Genomic DNA, 19,360 nt, shown 5'->3' on the forward strand with positions numbered 1-19,360 from the left:
AGGATTCTCCAGGCAAGAGTACCGGAGTGGGTTGCCATTTCTTTCTCCAGGGCATGAAAGTGAAAAGTGAAAGTGGAGTCGCTCAGTCGTGTCCGACTCAGTGACCCCATGGACTGCAGCCCGCCAGGCTCCGCCGTTCATGGGATTTTCCAGGCAAGAGTAATAGCATGAATTAATTGTTATTATTTTAAAGTTATAGAGAATCAGGGCCAAGGTAAAATAAAGGTAGAGAATATAACAAAGTGAGATGTAAAGTTAGACCACAAAATGCCATTATAAGTCAATAGGATTCCTTAAAGTCTCTTTAAATTAATCTGTTTTGCAGTAGGGTAATACTTTTTTAAATGCAAAATGTACTTACAGGTTCTATTAGGAAATTGCGTTTCACAGCCTCGCATCAGTAGCAGTGTGTCTGCTTGTTGTGGAGGCAAGATACTTCTTGGCCTAGTACTTCTCTGTGGCCCCATTCCTGACTGCCTGAATCCCACTTCATCAGGTGGTAGAGGTTTGTATCTGCCTTAGCATTTGTTTTCTCACCTAACTGGTACCTAGCCAATTTGCTGCTGCTGCTGCTGCTGCTAAGTCGCTTCAGTCGCGTCCGACTCTGTGCGACCCCATAGACAGCGGCCCACCAGGCTCCCCCGTCCCTGGGATTTTCCAGGCAAGAACACTTGAGTGGGTTGCCATTTCCTCCTCCAATGCATGAAAGTGAAAAGTGAAAGTGAAGACGCTCAGTCGTGTCCGACTCTTAGCGACTCCATGGATTGCAGCCTACCAGGCTCCTCCGTCCATGGGATTTTCCAGGCAAGAGTACTGGAGTGGGGTGCCATTGCCTTCTCCCCCTAGCCAATTTAGGAAAATTCTAACCTTTAGAAACCAAGTGAAGTGATAAAATTAGATAAATTGCATGAACCAACCTATGAGTTTCTAGATTAGCAGGAGTCAGATAAATTAATGCCTGTCCTCCTGGCTTTTGTCTGGATTAATAATAGGAATACCCTGAATAGGGTTCCTTCAGCTGATCTCTACCACCCTTATTTTAAGAAGCGGATTTAAAATTGCCAAAGTTGAGACATAATAATATATCACTGTGACATTTTTTTTATCTGTTTGAATTCATAGCAACTGATTATTACAGTTCTATTTGAAAGAATAATTTTTTGTTGTTTTTAAACTCAGGGAGTTTGGGATTAAAAGCAAACAGCTCACAGAAATGATCTTTCACGACAAATAAAGGATAAATGAAAGTCACGTGACTTGATGCCAGTGCTTCCCCCTGTTTTCTTCCCCTAGACCCATGTTTCTTTCCCTAATACAGTGAATCCTGAACTGATTTTTGCTTTAAGTATTGTTTTCAGTGTTCTGAATGAGGACCATGAGCAAGGTGATGTTGATTTAGAGAGACTCCTGGCCTTTGAATCAAGAAACCTTGGTTCAGGTTTGAGGTCAGCTAGCTCCCAGCTCTGTGACCTTGATGCATTTACTCCCTGACACATCATTCCAAAGGCGCAAGCTGCAGAACCTTCTGGCCGAATGTTGGGCTCCAGAGTCCCGTGTGCAGATAGATACAAGTAAACTAGTGACTGCACGTGTGCATGCTGAGTCGCTTCAGTCGTGTCCGACTCTCTGCGACCCCATGGACTGCAGCCCACCAAACTCTTCTCTCCATGGGATTCTCCAGACGAGAATACTGGAGTGGGTTGCCATGCCACTCCAGTATTACTGCACAGTTATCTGTTAAACTGGTAGGTCAGCTGCCAAATCTTTTTAATTCGTAGTAGCTAGCAGTCATTTAATGAACTTGGTTAAACGGTTGAGCCACACTCTGCACCAGGTGCTTCCTTGCCATCCAGAGACCTCCGTCACTGTAGCGTGTGGCCTCTAATGAGGTCGGCTCGAGTCTTCAGCAGACGTTGGTTGGGAACCCACCGTGTCCCAGCCCCTGGGCTCCTGCGGAAGTGCAGAGACAAACAGAGCGTGACCATCTCCCAGGAGGGGCTTGTGGTTCAGTGCACAGAGTAATGCACTCACTGAAAGAAGAAGAAAGTGTAGTCACTCAGTCGTGTTCGACTATATGTGACCCCATGGACTGCAGCCCTCCATGCTCCTCTGTCCATGGAATTTTCTCACTGAGGATTCTGCGAAGACGCAGAGGCAGTGCCGCAATAGAGAATGAACAGCAGGTTGTGGGGGCAGATAGGAGAGGCAACACAGCCTGCCCCGGAAGGGCCAGGGGTTAGGAAAGGAATGGTGGCTGCCCTGGGCTGTCAGGGTTCTGCAGGGCTTCGCTGGTGAAGGGAGGCTGGAGCAGTGGGGATGGACCCACAGGCCAATGTAGTTGGTGTTGAGTGCGTGGAGCTACCAGCAGTGTGGTGTCCCCCCTGGGGGCGGTGGGAGCAGGTGAGGGGGAGGGACGCAGAGCTTCGGGGGCCCCACCAAGATGCTGGACGCCATCCTCGGCAGTGGACAGCCACACAGGCGTCTGAACAGACCACAGACAACACCTTCCAGCTGGACCACCCGAAGCGGGAGGAGGCTAAAGATGTGGAGGCCAGTCGGAGATGGGTTACGCAGTGAATGATGGGGAGGGCTGGGTGCAGCCGTGGTGAGGGCAGAGGAGGGGAGGATGGTCTTGAGATACACTGAGAGTTAGCCAGGCTCAGTGGCTGGTTGAACACGCTGGGTTGGAGAGAACTACTTGACCTTTGGCCAGGGGAATGTAACTGGAAGAAGAAGTTGTTGGAAATGAGACATCACATCTCAGGGACTGACGGTGCCTCCCGGGTGTGAGGACCACGTTCTCTGCGAGCGTCTTTGGTGCAGGGCCGTCGCCTCAGAAGCTCGTCTGCACGGTTCAGGCTCAGTTTTAAAGCATCTCTTTGGTCGTAGGTGTTAATCTGCAGCCCTCCATATGTGCTCACCTCACTTTTCTTCTCCAGTTATGTACCTTTATACGCTAATGTTGCTAATTTGCCAGTTAATCAGTCCTTGGTCTGCAATTAGTTGACTCTATCTTTTTCCAGAGTAATTATTTGTTTTCTTTACTACTTGGCTGTTATTCTCACTGGATGTCATTTATGTATCTATTAGCCTTATATTTATTCCTTTGTTTCTGGGGTAGTTTTTTGAGTAGATTTAATATCTCCTCTGTTTGGTCTTATTTATTCAAAGTTACTTATATGATCAATTCATTATAATGATAAATATTACTCTATAGCACGGTTATTCATTTAATGCTTTCATGAATTTCTTTTTGTCTGCCCATGTTTTAAGGATAAATACAAATATTTTTCCCATATAATTATGCCTCCCCTACATCTAATCCCTAGAAGTGGTGGTGTGTGCACCAGAAATCACTTCCATGGATGCAAGCAGCTCTTAAAATCCTTTTTCCTCTTTACTGTGAAGCAAAATACTAAATTAAATGAGAAAAGAGTTCCTTACAACCAAACTGGAGCCAGAAAAAGCCATTGACCCTCTGTCCTGGTCTAACTGTGTCTCAGGCATTGATTCGACAAGTCTTCCTGGATCCCCCACTGCCCTGTGCATGAGTTCAGAGCTGTGTCCTTCCCTCCCAGACTGAGCAAGCTCGGCTTTCAGGACAGGTGGTCTCTAAGCTGGGGAGACACTGAAGTGGTGATGATGCTTTTAGCAGCAACTTGATGCTTTAGCACCAGACTTGAACGCCTGAAGGAAGGAAAGCCCCAGCGGGCGTATATCTCAGTGAGAGCAAACCCTGATCAGACAGCCTCCTGGCAGGGGCGTCACGCAAGGGCTCTGCCCACGGCGGGCCCCAGAATTCTTCCAGTCAGCTAAGACCAAGTTCCACATCTGGGGTCAGCATCTCAGAGCCAGAACTGCCCACAGTCCTGAGCAGTAAGGCTCAGACCACTTTAGGGGAGGAAAACCTTACTGTCTTGTACTCTGTGTCTGGAGCCTGCAAATTAAACTGTCAGAAAAGACTTAACAAGAGAGAACATGTACACATTTTATTTCATGTTAATATTTTTATATAACATGGAAGGCGCCTCATAGAAAAGTGACAGCCCCAAAGCAGCAGTTAGACTTAGGTTTATATACCGTTTTTACAAAGGGCCATCAATTGTGGAGCAGTGACGAGACAAAGGATTTGGGCATCTAAGGACAGGGTGTCATTGGAAATTGGCTATGAAATAACATCGGGGAAACGGACAGAAGACAAGGATTATTTGTGTGGTTTGTGCAGACTCATCTCAGCCTCAGCTCCCCATGTCTGCTGATAAGAATCTTCTCTCCTTCCTGGTACCAGGAGGACACCTTTCTCGTGGGGAGCTTATGCCCCACTTCTGGCAGAAAGGACAGGACAGACGGTGCTTCCTGCATCTGCTGTTTCTCCGTTGTCTTCAGCTCAAGATAACCCAGTGCCAGGATGGCGTATTTGTGGGTGGAACATCCTGCTCCCCGTCATTATCACGGCTTGACTTTGGACTTTGCTCTGGGATCTGTATGGTCGGGACCTTCTGGAAAAAGGGGCGGGGAATGTACTGACAGTCTCCGCTGTACCTAATGGAACTCGCACCTCTGAGGCTGTGTCGCTGGAGGGTTAGGGGAGGTGCAAGCACAGCTGCACCTGGTGTGCAGCAGGTGTCCTGGGTCCGTTAGCTGCTGTCAGGGGAGGGTCTGTAAGGAGCCTGTGATGAATGAGCAGGACTTGCCCATGGAAACTGTCAGCACAGCACCTGGGACCCCTCTGACCCCTGCCGGGGCGTAGTTTCGTCCTTGTCAGCATTTCCCAAAATGTAAGGGGTGTTCGTGGAGCAGGGAGACTGAAGGAGTCCGGGTGCCTCCCTTTGCCTTCTCATGTCTCCAGGGTTCTTCTCTGCTTTAACATGCAGACGCTCCGTGTGGCTCTTCCACAGACACACAGTGCCTTCTGGGAGACGGGGGTCCACGTGTCGCATCCGATTCCCACTCACCTGAGGCTCTTGAAAGCACATAAGTCTCAGGAGGGCTCCCCAAATCTGCCGAGTCCCCCTCCTCTGCCTGCATTGTCGATCATACACGAGACCGCCTTGCTTCTTGGAGACCTGCATTTTGCAGAAGAATGCAGTGAGGAGAGCATCACCGCTCTGCCTCGGTGTATCAACCATGGGCTTCTGCCTCTGTGTTCATCCACTGACAATTCTTCCCAGAAGTTATTTGGTAAATGCAGTTTATCACACTTGTGTGGCTTTTGATGCAAGGTAGACATTTTGAATATTTTAGTAGGTAAAGAAGATGGAACTCCTTTGAGTGAGTCTGGCCCACATTAAAATAACTATTGCATACCCACTGAGAATGTGCCCTTTGTTGATTCTGGACGGGGTTGTTGGATCGAGGAATTACAGACAGTAATGAGGCCACAAACCACCTTGCTCTGAGCACTTAAGTATATTGAAAAGTTGGCCTTGGATTTAAGCCAAGTAATAAAAGTTTCATGCAACTCAAAATGAAAGCATGTTGCGGATTTCTGTTCCTGAGATTATTGCTGTTGAAATGTAAGTGGTAGGGAGAAAGCCCTTCTGACTTGACCAGTTAGACCCGGTGTCTGCACAGTTGTGGTCCTCATCCAGAGAGCAGGGAGCTGGACCTTGGACCTACACAGTTAGCAGAAGAATGTCACATGCTGAAGGAGAAACCCAGGGAGATACCGTGAAGGGTTTTATCAGCCATGCAGCACTTTGCTCTCCAGCACTGCTTTTCACCTCTGTCACTTCCGTGTCTTCTAACCAAGGATGCTCTTACTTGGCCAGGAAGAGGCACCACCTTTGAGAATCATCTATATCCCAACAGAATTAGCAAGAGCTCGGCTGTCCAATCGAGCAGACACTTTTGGCCCAGGAGCTCTAAGTAGTGACCGTGACATGGTCAGTTACAGGGACAGCCTGTGGCCAGGATCCTTCAGCCAGACCGTGGCCCAAAGGGAGAAGAGGAGTGTGCCCACAGGTGAAGGCTCCCAGGGCCAGTTGGGGCAGAATGAGGAGAGGTGGGTTTATGTTCATCATCAAGGCTGGTTTTTCAGCTGCATTTTGGGTTTGACGGATTCTGTGTACTTTTTTTACTTTTTTGTTTTGGTAGGTACATGCCAAGTGTCATTCTACTATTAGTGTTAATATAAATAGTAGTGAAATAAATAGTAATAACTTATAAATGCAGATGTTTGCTCTGTTTTCTTTAGTGTTCCAGTTTTGTAAATAAAATTAAATCTCAGCACAAAAATACCCAAACGCCTACTAGATGATTCACAGAGATGTCATGGAAATAAATTATGTAATGCATGAAAATATTTTGACCTACTTGAAAGAAAGATGCAATAGCAGGTCTCCTGCCTTGCAAACAGATTCTTTACCATCTGAGCCACCAGGGAAGCCGGTTACAGGTTATTTGTACTATAAACGGCCAAGCCAACAAACATCTCAAGGCAGAACAGCACTCAGGTCAGGATAACCATCCCCCTGTAACAGTGCAGGGTCTTCCATGCCCACGCAGCCTGTGACATCCCGGGAGACACAGAGGTTAACTGCATCTTTCAATTCATAAAATTTTAGACCAGACAGAATGTTAGAGATGCATCTGCTCTGTAAACAGCAAAATTAAAGCTCGCCGAAGGGTGAAAGTGCTTCTGGATTTTGTGAGTAAAGCCAGGGAGGGATGTGATTTTTGTGCCTCTTTGCATAAATTTACATATAGAGGTCAGAGTCCTTTAATGCCCAGGAGGTAAAATAAAATTAGCTCATGGCCTCCCTGTGCTGGACTCACTCCTTATTCAGGGATGGAGGGAACCCAGGCCGAGCTGGTCCCTCAAGGTGCTCTCAAAGCCGGGATGCTCTCAGGATGCTGACCTCGATAATGACCTTCCTTCCCAGCTATGAATTATGGGTCCCGAGACCATCCATATACACCTCCTGGTTTCTGGGTTTACAGATGATTAGCATAACACTTATTTTCAGGATTTAATCCAAGTTTCAGAAGATACTGGTTGTAGCCTGGAAACAGGATTCCCTCGTGGCTCAGATGGTAAAGTGTCTGCCTGCAGTGCGGGAGACCCGGGTTCGATCCCTGGGCTGGGAAGATCCCCTGGAGAAGGAAATGGCAACCCACTCCAGTACTCTTGCCTGGAAAATTCCATGGACTGAGGAGCCTGGTAGGCTACAGTCCATGGGGTCGCAAAGAGTCGGTCACGACTGAGCGACTTGACTTTGCCTTACTTTTACTATATCTCTGGAATATTTTTAGGTAGTTTTTTTTTTTTCCTCCTGAATAACCCAGCCAGTATTCTACTTCACACATCCTAGGAGGGGGGTGAGAACCACTCTGCACTTCTCTGCTCTGTGAATTATCCTTCATGATGTGTTGAGCACAATCTCGGTGACTTATCTGTGTCCCCTGTCCTCCCTTCTTCCTGGCTCACTTATTCTTGCTGGTGAGTAATGGCAGGAGGAAAGGATAACAAACAAAAGTCACTTTATTTGTCTTCGTTTTAGCAAAGCTGTTAGGAAATTTTAATGAAGACACCTGAGTTTAAACCATGAGGAATTGTTCTATTTCTGTTGTTTTCTAGAGTAATTTCTATTGTTCGTGCTTTATTTTCTGCCATCAAGTGGAAAATCCAGAAGTAATTGAATATTCTACCATAGATAGTTATTCTTCTTTAAATTTAAATCATTTGAAGGTCCTGTCTTGCATTGGCACGGTTCACACTATAATTTTAAAGTAAAATTTAAAAAATTGTATTCGGTAGTTTTCTAACTTTTAACTCTTATTATACAGTGAAAGCTTGAGTTTGCCTTTTTGGTACAAGGTCAAGCTCATATCTGGTAGATGAGGGGGTCATGGGGGAAGAAGGCAGAAAATCCCGTCCCTGCCCGTGGCGCACTGATGTCATGGTGGTACTTTTAAAGGAAGCATGGCCAGTTCCATGAGGAGAGGACTGGTAGGTGTGAGGACAGTTAGTACTTGAGTGGTACCTTGGTTGTCTCCCCACAGGAGTGTTTGCAGGACTCCACAGATGAAGGACAGTTGATCCCTCACCTCTCTTTGTCCAGGATCAGGTGAGAAGGGCACTGTGGGTCCGAGCTGTCCGAGTCCAGCTTGCAGGGCACCGCACTATCCACACAGCTGTGTCTAAAACCCAGAAACAGGGAGGTGTGCCTCTCTGCCATGGCGCTAGACAGCATTTTAGAGGTGGCCTTTACTTTGATAAATTGGTTTACATTCTGAAAAATCTTGTTTGCAACAAAATGTCAGTGGCAATGAGGATAGATCCAAGTGGTAACTGGAAGTTTAATTTTGATGAATTGTAGGTTAAATATTCTAAATGTTTTTAAGCATCAGGAAGCCTAGACAGAAATACTCCTGAACTTTTCCTCCAGGGCCTGAGGGGACATCTGCTGTAGGACGAAGATGCCTTTCTTTCTTTCCACTGTTTGTTGAGGGCTTTTTGTTTAGTTTTTGTGTTTTTCTGGGTGCTTTTTGGCATGCCGCTGGGAGGCCTGTGGGATCTTAGTTCCCCTGCATCGAAAGCGTGGAGTCTTAGCCACTGGACCACCAGGGAAGTTCCCTTTTTTTTTTTAAAGAGAATGTTACTTTTTAAAAAATCTCCATAGAACTGTACCTAAAATCTGCAGTTATGTAAAAATGGTTTTTAGGTCATAACAGTTTGCGTACACTTTTTCTTGGATATACATAATTTTCATATTCAATATTTAATGCTTATTATAAGCCACAAATTTACCGTAACTTCTTTGACTGTTTATTATTGGGCAGTTAGATCAGGGTTGAATTCTACAAAGGGGACTAAGTAGGAGGTTGGCCCGAGTTCTCAGAACTGGGCTTCCAGAAGGCTGTGACCGTGGGGAGGGGGTCCCAGCGCCATCTCTTTTGTGCCCTGGAAGGTTTTTCTCTCTCTTTGCCCTTCTGTTGCACTCACCTGTCAGAACTGCAGCCCTGGGTTTACTAACACATCTGTCTTTTCCATAGCCACACCTGGCCAATTGAACTCAGCTGGAGAAAAGTCACCCACTTTGGCAGACTGGAGCCACTGGACTGGGTGTTGCCCAGCTCTGCTGGCCTTCTTGTTGGACAGCGAGCACTGGAAGCCTGCCCCGGCTCTCTGTTTCTGAAATAATTGTTTTAAACCCCTCTGTTCAAGCTTCCAATCCTCCTCACTCTTTTTTTCCTTATAATTTTGCTTTCTGATGTACACTTCAGAAGTCATAACATAAAAGAACAAACTCAGTTGTCTTAGCTAATTTCACTGTTTTTTTTTTTCACTTTTCATTGGTTTGGCACATTTTAAAAATACCTTGTCTCTTATTTTCTTATGGGATATTGCTGCCTTTCTAAGATGTTAGGAAGTATTTCTAATTTATTAAGCTCTGCTTTTACTTTATTAATAATCAATCTGGGTAAGCCATTAATTTTCATCTGAGTATGGCTTTGACTACATTCCAAAGATTCTATGCATTGACTTTTTCATTATTTTAAAAATATTTTCTTATTATGTGGCAAATTTTTTTCCTTCTCCCAGTTGTTACTCACAAGCATGTTTCCAAAAATCCGGGCTGTTTCTTGCTGTATGTACTGCACTGTAGTCATTGAGTACATGCCGACATGTTCTTGCTGAAGTTACTAATGGCCTCTTAACTGCTCGCTCCAGTGGGGCTCTTCCCAGGCTTCGTCTTGTCTTTTCTAGGACGAGTGGCGTTCCTGTGTCCTCCCTGCTTATAAAGTGGGCCTCCTTGTCTCCATCTTTCCTGCCTCGACACCTTGCCTGCTTTTAAATATTGGCACCATTTCTCCCGGGCTGTGTCCCAGGCTAGCTTCTCTTCCCATTCTGCAGCTGTCCTCAAAGCAGGCTCATCTACCTCCACCATCTTGCCTCATTCTTCTTTGTCAAAGATTTTCAGGTTTATTACCAGCTCGGACCTTCTTACCGGAGATCCAAAACCACATTTCCGGTAGCCTGCTGGACATACCTGTCTTGTTGTCCCAGCATTGCCTCAGAGAAACCTTGTGGAACCTGTTGTTATCTGTTACTACTAAACACTCCCTTCCTCTTTTCCCAGGCACTGCTTTAGTCTGATCCCCTGTGCTGCCTGTTACTACTAAACACTCCGTTCCTCTTCCCCAGGCACTGCTTTAGTCTGACCCTGTGCTGCCTGTTACTACTAAACACTCCCTTCCTCTTCCCCAGGCACTGCTTTAGTCTGACCCTGTGGTGCCTGTTACTACTAAACACTCCCTTCCTCTTTCCCAGGCACTGCTTTAGTCTGACCCTGTGCTGCCTGTCTGCTGGCTATCTGTATTTGTCTAAGTATATTTCCTGCCCCGATCTCGTCTCACAGATTGAACCTTCTCCGATTTTTCTTTATTATGGTAAATTACCAGCACTTAAAATTATTAATAAATAATCATTATTATAATAATTTAGAGAGCAGGGCTTCCCTGGTGGCTTAGTGATAAAGAATCCACCTGCCAACGCAGGAGACATGGGTTCCATCCCTGATCTGGGAAGATCCCACATGTCACAGGGCAACTAAGCCCGTGCACCACAGCGACTGAGCCTGTGCCCTAGAGCCTGGGAGCCGCAACTCCTGCAGCCTGTGCCCTAGAGCCTGTTTTCCGCAACAAGAGAAGCCACTGCAGTGAGAACCTGTGCACCGCAACTCGACAGTAGTCCCTGCTCGGTGCAACTAGAGAAAAGCTCACGCAGGAACGAAAACCCAACACAGCCAAAAACAAATTAAAAAATTATTTAAAACATTTAGAAAGCATAAACTCCAATCATCAAAAGTAATTTGAAACACGCTCTTTGTATTTTTTCTATATTTAACATAATTGAGATCATCCTGAATATAGACTAAATATCTTTCACGTCAGAAAACTTAACATCAGAGGGTAAAGTTAGATTCCATATTCAACAGCTACCACCAAAATTAATTCCAAAAAGATCAAAGAGTTAAACATAAAAAGATAGACCAAAAAAGTTCTCAGGAATACGTGGGTGAGTGTTTGTTGTGATCTCACAGCAGAGAAGACCTAACCCTATAATGTATAACCAGAAGTCACAATATAAAAAGTGATACACTTGATGGAACGGAACGCTTGCTTGTACGTGACAAAGCACACAAACGTAAAGTCAGATGGCAATCAAGGGAGAACTTCGCAACTCATCCCAAAGGGGTAGTTTCCTCAGCACCATCTTACAAATCAATCAGAAAGATCACTCAGTTAAGAAAAGGCAGAGATATCAACAGAGACACGAATGGCTTTAAGCTTCTGAAAAACTGGTCGGCAGCACTCGTAACAAGCAAAATGCAATGTAAAGTGAAATGAGAGACCGTCTTTCACCTGTTAGGTCAGCAGAGATCAGAAAGCTTCACTGCACATGTTGGCAGTGGTGCTGGAAACAAGCAGTGTACGTGTTGCTGGTGGACACGTGGGTGCGTCCCTCTGCAGAGAGAACTTGGGCGATGTTTTATTAAAACCACAGATACACGTGTCCTTTGCCTCCCACTTCCCTATCTGTGAGTTGACTGCACGTACACACGTGCACGTGATGCTGCAGGAAACAAGGATACTGGTCGTCACAGCAAGAATGGAGACAATCTAAGTACCCATTCATTAGTAAGTGAAAGTCGCTCTGTCATGTCCGACTCTTTGCAACTCCCTAAACTATACGGTCTATGGAATTCTCCAGGCCAGAATACTGGAATGGGTAGCCATTCCTTTCTCCAGGGGATTTTCCCAACCCAGGGATCGAACCCAGGTCTCCCACATTGCAGGTGGATTCTTTACCAGCTGAGCCACCAGGGAAATAAGGGGTCCACTAATGGTGGGTCTCTGTGCTGTGGGTCAGCTCGTTTGTACTGATAGGAAATGATTGCTCAGATGTATTTTAATTCAGGAATTAAAGGTGCACAGTGTGTTTAGAGCTCCACTGTTGTGAAGAGGAATATACACGGGCAGGGTTTACTACGAACCCAGTGTCTTCGGGAGGCTTCACAGGAACCTGCATGTAATGGAGCAGAGCATCGGGGGCCAGAGGGAGACTGAGTACTCGCCTTACACCTTCCTACACCTCTGACTTTGGTACCTGTGACTTTAAGGGTTTGGAAGCATCTCTTTTAAAAGCTGCATGATGTCATAATTCATGTAGCCACTTCTCTGTTGTTGAGCATTTAAAGCTGCTTCTATTTTTAATGTTCATGAACAGGTCTATAGTGAACATCTTTTTGTATACAGCTTTGTTATTTCTACAGGCTGTTTCTACAGGATCACTAAGAGTAGAATTAGTGGATAAAGGATTATGAATATTATTGCAGATTATGATGCCCTTTTCCCCACAGGAAGTGTAGTTCGTATCCCACCAACAAGCGTACGTGCCCATTAAAAAAAAAAAAAAATTCTGCTAACTTGATGGACAGAAAATTCTGCCCTGTTTAAATGTATGCTTCTTTGATGATAGGTGAGGCTGAGGCTCCATATATTTATGTCAACCTTCTCTGTAAATTTAGTCACTCTCGGCTGCATTGTAATTACCGGTGCACACCTTGCACTCACTGTGGTCCTTCTCTCCTTCTACTGGAATTACATGTGCTGAGGATGTTAATCTTTTGTCGTGTTTGTTCCTAACTTGGTTAGGTCTTTAAGGACATGGAAGAGTTAGCCGAGAAATCAGGCTGGAGAAGGACACCCCCCTGTGGAGAAATAGCAGGCCGGCCGACAGGAAAGCCCGGGTCTTCCTGTGAGGCAGGAGTCGGTGGTCCCTCTTGGACGTGGTACTTGACGGGGTGGGGTCGAGGAACAGGGACACACTGTCCGTGCTAATGCACTTGACTCTTGTGGTAACGGTAAACCAGCAGGGGAAGCCTGTCACGGGCTTACTTGCAGCCCCCCCCCCCCCCAAGGCTGAGAGCCTTTGGTCCCCAGAGTGGCTTCTCTGATAGTGACTTGACCTCCTCACTCTGTACCCTCCTCATTGGTCAGTGCCCTCCTCCTTGAAATAATGAAGCTCAGTTGTTCCACTCACACTTACTGCTTATGTCAATAGCTCTTTCCCTCATAATGCTCTCAGCCACTTTTCCTAAGACTCGCTTGGCACTTGAATTATTTGTAGCAATACTTGAAGTACCGTTGGGAGACGAGATGATCTTTCTACTCTTTGTGATGCCAGTCAGTTTTTGTGTTTTTTAATGCCTTGGCGAATGAACAGCAACTTGGCTTATAGCAAGTACAGCTGAAAATCATAGATTCCGTTCAGCTGTTTGCAGAACCTAGTTCTACTGCTTACTGGACATTTGATCTTGGCCATTTTTATTATTATTACCTCTGAGTTGTAGTTTGTGCATATTAAATCGGATAATGCATATCCCATTCTGAGCAGAGTCTCCTGTGCCTGGTCCCTGGGCCACATAGATTCGTAGATGTTATTTGTTGTCCCTTTGGACCCTCAATACAGTTAGGCAAATGACTGTAAAACAGCTGTTTTCTTTGCAGATTTCTGAAAATAGAAATCTGAGGTTGTACTTACCTACGTTGCATTCATTATTACCTGCTTAAAGTTCTTTTTTTTATCCTTTCAGGAAGTATTTTTCCTCTGACCTTGGAGTTCAGGGTTTTATAAGTAAATATCTTGGCATGGTCATCTGGTTATTAAACCTCCATGAACCCTCTTAATTTATTGTTATCACTTCTGAGACATTTTCTTCCATTTATAACTTAAACTACCTACTCAGTCCAGCTTGTCCACACTTACTATTCATGGACTCTAAAGCATCTTGTTGTCATCTCCACTCTCAGCTGTGGTGGGATCCCAGCATGGACCACACGTGTTATGGTCCACAGGAGGAGGAAACAGCCAAGGGGTGGGGTGAGGTTGGAGAGCCGACCCCAGGGTGGCATCCCTCACCGTCCTGGTACCCGCATGCCTGCATGTACAGCACCTGGCTGCATCTCAGTCCTTGCTTGTCTCTACACATTGAGGGTCAGTTGTCCGTGTTAATGGAGGGAAGCCAGACGCGAACAGCTCTAAGGAGCCCGTAACCTGAGGAGCGTTGTCTGGAGTCCCGTGTGAGTTGTCCAGAGTTGATTCACCTCCGTAAATCTGTTTGCCCAGTCATCCCAGCATAGGAATGGATGGGCCTGTGCCCAGAGCAGTGAGCAAAGGTGATTCTCCCTAGGGGCCCAGCAGACAGCTGATTCCTACGGAAACTCTTGTGAATTGATTTAGAAGCATTGTTTGAAACACACTGACACCTTTTCCTCTTTTTCCCTGAATTCATTTAGAACTTACGCCATCAGGAGGATACGAGACGCCTTCAGAGAAAACAAAAATGTGAAGGATCCCGTAGAAATCCAAGCCCTGGTGAATAAAGCCAAAAGAGACCTGGGCATAATCCGTCGCCAGGTAAGACGACCAAGAGCGCTGAGCTTCCACAGGTGCCCCGTGCTGGATATCACAGCTCTGATGTTTGTGAGTCACACCCGGGATCACGAGACTCTCTTCCTCTTGCTCGTGTGGACAGAGACGAGCTGTCCTGTCACTGAATCAAGGGGTGCATGAAGGAAGTGCCAGCTGTCTGAATTCCCAGAGCACACGTCCTTTGGGGAAGCTGGGTCCCACACTTTAGTAGACGATGGTGCTTTAAGTATGGGAAACTTTGTTAAAATTTCATCTCTTTGTTCGATGCATTACACATTGATACGTGGACGTATGTCAAAGAGGATAAATATATTCTACTTTTCCCAGTATTTTAAGATCATAACTCAAGACCGTGCTGCCCTTTTCCTGAAGACACCGTTATTGGCAATGAAGCTGAGTTTTGCTGCCACGTGGCAGGTGTGTCTGCATGTGTGAAACACAGCTGCGTAGGCCCTGACCCCAGCGGACCCGGCGAGCGCTTTGTGTCCTCCTGTGGAAGAGCTGGCGGTCGTCTCGGCCTCTCGCTCTGCTCTTTCTTGCGAGGCGGACAGGGCCTCTGCCGCAGCCGGGCCTCCGGGTGGGATGATGTGTCCTTGTCTCTGCAGAATTAATCAGGGCGCCAAAGGCGAGAGGGCCTGCTGTCAGCTGGTTTTCTCACCCTCTGAAAAACCCTCCTTCCCTCTGTTTTTCTCTAATTCATCAGGAGTCACACCGTGAGCTCCGTTTCTGCTTCCATTTGTTTTTCGCTCTTCCTTGCAGTGAGTTTGTTTAGCTGTGGAAGGACACCCTTACATTTTCCTAAGACCTGTGAGTGTGTTAGAGGGGCTCCTTCATCGTCAGGAGATCCCAGTGTGGCTGACATTAGGTCATATCGTGACATGTGTATCAGGATATATATTTATATCTCTGACCCTTCTTCATGCTTGACTCTAAACCATTCGTAAAAGAAGCAGTATTAAAAGCTGGTTTTCATTTTATGTCAAAGTTAATAGTCTTGTTATGTTGCCTGCATCATAGAACAGTCCCTTCTATAATAACCTTTCGGATTCTGACAGCTCTCCTTGAGTCCTGCAGTTACCTAGGAGTGGAATAACTCAGCCATTTTAAAGAAATGATCTTTAACTAAAGGCATGAAGAGATAATAGGATACTCAGAAAAAGAAACTTGTCTGCACATTTCCAAGGATGCTGATAGTGGCAGAGAAGTGAGTTGCCCTTTTGAAAACTCTAGAAGGATGGCCTTCCCCAGGCATCAGTGGTGGAGTTTTATGGGATCCTTTAGCACCAGAACTTGGGAAAACAAGCAGCCTGCATCCTTATTTTGCATAAATTCAGGAAGATGCAGTTTTTGGCATTTTCCTGCACAGAGGTTGGCTAGCGCCTCCAAAACAGACTGGTTTTATCTTTTACTGTAAAGTTGCTCAGAGTAGGAACTGCTGAGAAAAGGGACCTGTACGTAATCTTGCCACCATTTCTTCTGTTATAGAATTGTCTGTGTCACTTCTCAGTATGAAATGCTTTATTTAAAAAAAAAAAAAATGGATAGACTGGCTCTCACCAGACATGCCCAGTGAATCCGCACAAAACAGTTTCAAACTCTGGGGCCACGGGTCGGGCCCTCCCCAGGACAGCCTGCCAGGTGCGCCCTTCTTGATGGGGGTGGGGAGGGTGTGCAGCCCGCTTCCAGGCACAGGGATTCTGTGTTAACCGGCAGAGCAGTGGGGGCTTCCCTGTCGCGTCAAGACTGTGCCGAATCCCAGCGTCAGGTTGACCGGAGTTACCTTATGAGATGCCGGTGGCTCCCTGAGCCGCCTCACGCTGAGCTGGCCAAGCTGACCTTGGCCTCAAGACCTTAAATAAAACAGCATCTGTCTGTCTCCACAGTGCCCCTGAATCTGCTGCTCGCCTCCCTCCCTAGCCCCCAGTGGTCTGTCCTCCACAGGCTGCAGGGTGACCTTTTTAAAAGGAAAATCAGAGCAGGTGACACCCCTGCTCAAAACCCTCCATGGGCTTCGTCCCCGGCCAGTCCCCCTCACCCAGCCCGTCCCGGAGACCCCCTTGCCGCCGCCCCTGGTCGCCGCCCCCTCCCCCCAGCCTGACCCTCGGTGCCCCTCGCATGGAGCAGTCTCCCCAGACCTTCCCAGAGCTGGACGCCCCTTTCCACGCCGGGTTTTCCTCAGGTGGCTTGAGTCACAGAGCGTCAGTTGGGAACAGCGTGTGATGCCCTCACACAGCCGCCAGTGCGTCTCGGCGCTTGCGTGCTGGTCAGTCAGAAGGCCCAGACCGGCTCCGCCTGGAGGCGGCTCTCCACTGTTTGGGGACTGAATGAATACATGACGTTTGTCGCCTGAGGTCGTGACCCTCAGCCCAGGGTGTGTGCCACCAGAACCATGGTGTCTCGCCGGCTGCCCCGAACCTCACGTGGGTCGTACGGACGGTCCGTGAGAGGAGGGTGGGGATCTGGTGACCTGAGACGCCGCCCTCAGAGCCACAGTGTGCCCCACGTCACGTCCCTCCTCCACTGGGTGCTGGCGCGGACACCGTCCCCCGGGCCGCTCTCCCGTCTCAGCAGCATTTCCCTGGAGAGAGCCCGCGGCCACCTTTCCGGCCGCCAGATGCACACGTCCATGAGGCAGCTCTCAAACCAAGAGCGTCCTCTCGACACCGTCCCCGCCTCCTGCTCCCTGTCCTCGCAGGTGGTCTTGGCTGTGACGCTGATGACGCCCCTGTCGCATGGTAAGATTCTGCAGTTTTTACAGAAGTCTCTGAGGAAAGATTTCTTCTGGTTGTCTAGGCGTAGAGAATCCACAGAGCGAGAAGGCTGGCTGCCGCGTCTCGGGGCGCCCGGCCAGACACGCCCTCAGGTCTTCGTTCCTGAGGGCAAACGCAGAAGTTCCAGGACATGAGCTCCTGAGTCAGGAGAAACGGAAGGATAAAGATACTTTCAAGTCCTCTCCCAGTTTTGTTCCCCAGACATTTAAGGACCACATCGTCCTAGCCCATCCTGTCCCCAGAGATCTTGCCCTTCATGTGCTGAGACATTTAGTCTTCACGTGGCCACCCCAGGGATTCCAGCAGCATCAGCTCATACCGGCCTTCCCCGCGGCTCCTAGGGGTGACTCCCACCGCGGGAAGCGCATGCAGGTCAAGTTCCTCTGTACGAGCACATCGGGCTCCTTTCCCTCACTGTCTGCAACTGCAGCCCATGGACTAGGAGCCGGCCGCTTCTTCCTGTGTTGTGGACCACCTCTCCCCTTAACCCCAGGCTCCCCTCTCTCCAGCTGCCTGCGTCCTCTCGCATCCCATAACAGCAGAGACATTCACCCACTTTTCTATAAACTCTGTTTCCAGATAAAATGGTTCCATAAAGACAGCTTGAGCCTGGCGGCTTGTGTGAGTTCTTCCTCTGCTGAAAGCAGGTTCTGGACTAGCCCCCACTGAACCTGGGTTCCCTGTCCACTTCCCAAGTGGGGTCAGAAAAGAGGGAGAGGCCCTTCGCGTGGGTGCCAGCAGCACCGGGAGGGTTCGCGGAAGCCAGCTGAGCGTGGGGCCTGGGCACACAGCTCTCACCGTCCGGGCCACGGAGAAGTGACGGGGGACGTTCTGCCCGAGACGTCAACAGAGATCAGGGTGGTTCACGTGAGACAGAGAAGCAAGAGCGTCAACCAGACTCTGCTTTCATCTTTGTTCTTTTCTCCGTTTTGCTGTTCTGACCATGTATTCCTTCTGATCCCTCTGGGTAAGGCATTTATTAGACTCTCACCCCTGACTTAGAGCTCGGCAGTTGGTCGCGCCCTTAGAATTATAAGCAACCAGTCTTAGTTTGTATGGCTGTTTGCTGTACTCCGTAGCCTGCAGGGAGGACAGTTCCCAGCCTGGGTAGCTCACAGAGACTGTGAGAAATCACAGAGAAAGCATTTCCCCAGCGTTCTGACACAGTTACATCCCTGGCTTGATAGCCCTTGCCTGTGGGAGAAGCAGCAAAAGGGACGGCTGAGAATGGGAGCCCTCCCGCCGCACTAGCTGAGCGGGCCCCGCGCCTGTGTTTCTGTGCTCAGAAACGCGAGTTCCTTGAGTATGTGAGTCACAATTATGGTTCAGGAGTATCCAGCTGAATCTTAAGTGTGTAGCACCTTTTTGTTCAAACCTGGTGAAAACTAAAATGTCTGTGCCAAGCTTGGGGGTACGTTCCGCTGTGTGCTGCTCTCACTGTTCACCAGCATGTCCCCCGGGACGGCAACTCTTCGGCTCTGCTGGGCTCAGAGCTGAGCTGGCAGACAGTTTCCCAGCCCCTCGCTCGTGTACTCTGGTGACTGAGCACTGGACCTACTTCCAGAGGATGTTTGCTTACTGCACCAGTGATGCGGTATTGCGGTATTCATGTATCCAGCTGAGCAGGGTTTGTGTAACTGAAGTATTTAGATGAAGACATACAGTGTTAACTGTAGGCTGTAGTTACACCCTGAGAAGGTCAACTGGATATTGTGTTTTCTAATTCTGGATAACGAGGTATTAGAGTTATACCATTATCGTCAGCAGCTTTTTAGTGATGACAAGATTCCATACCATGTCAGCTGCTCGTGTTTTTTAATGAAGCAATTCAAATAACGGCTTTAACAGACCCAGAGCTGTGAAACTGCCATCGTACTCGATTCAGGGAGGACGTTGTGCACAACCATTGAAGACACCAGGAAAGGGGTTGATGACGTGGGTAGCAGTCTGCTTGTTAACCCGAATGTCACCCTGCAGACAGCCTGAGAAGGTAGGCGTTTTATCCACAGGTCTGGTGGGAAAAGCAGTAGTGCACTTCCTCTGTCCTCTTGTTCACTTTTAGCGGAAACACTGTTCTGGTAGTTTCAGGGGAATCGCTAAAGTTTATTTGGCAGTCGTTTTGATGGAGGAGAGGAAAGTGAATCTG

General features: G+C 47.7%; 1 protein-coding gene across 5 annotated transcripts in view; it reads left to right on the forward strand.

Moving 5' to 3' along the window:
* The window catches only part of LYRM4 (LYR motif containing 4), a 124,136-nt gene that overhangs the window by 8,742 nt on the left and 96,034 nt on the right, over positions 1–19,360 (forward strand). For 4 of the 5 annotated variants that reach the window (XM_081521170.1, XM_081521171.1, XM_081521169.1 and 1 more), the window contains exon 2: positions 14,308–14,428. In XM_081521170.1, coding sequence (XP_081377296.1) covers positions 14,308–14,428 — 121 coding nt within the window. Of the gene's footprint in view, positions 1–14,307; positions 14,429–14,770; positions 15,419–19,360 lie in introns of those variants that run through there. The other variant, XM_081521172.1, reaches the window with a different exon arrangement.

Source organism: Giraffa tippelskirchi, chromosome 8 (genome assembly GCF_054371585.1).
Source record: "Giraffa tippelskirchi isolate mGirTip1 chromosome 8, T2T-mGirTip1v1.2.pri, whole genome shotgun sequence".
In the NCBI taxonomy this organism is placed as follows: domain Eukaryota; kingdom Metazoa; phylum Chordata; class Mammalia; order Artiodactyla; family Giraffidae; genus Giraffa; species Giraffa tippelskirchi.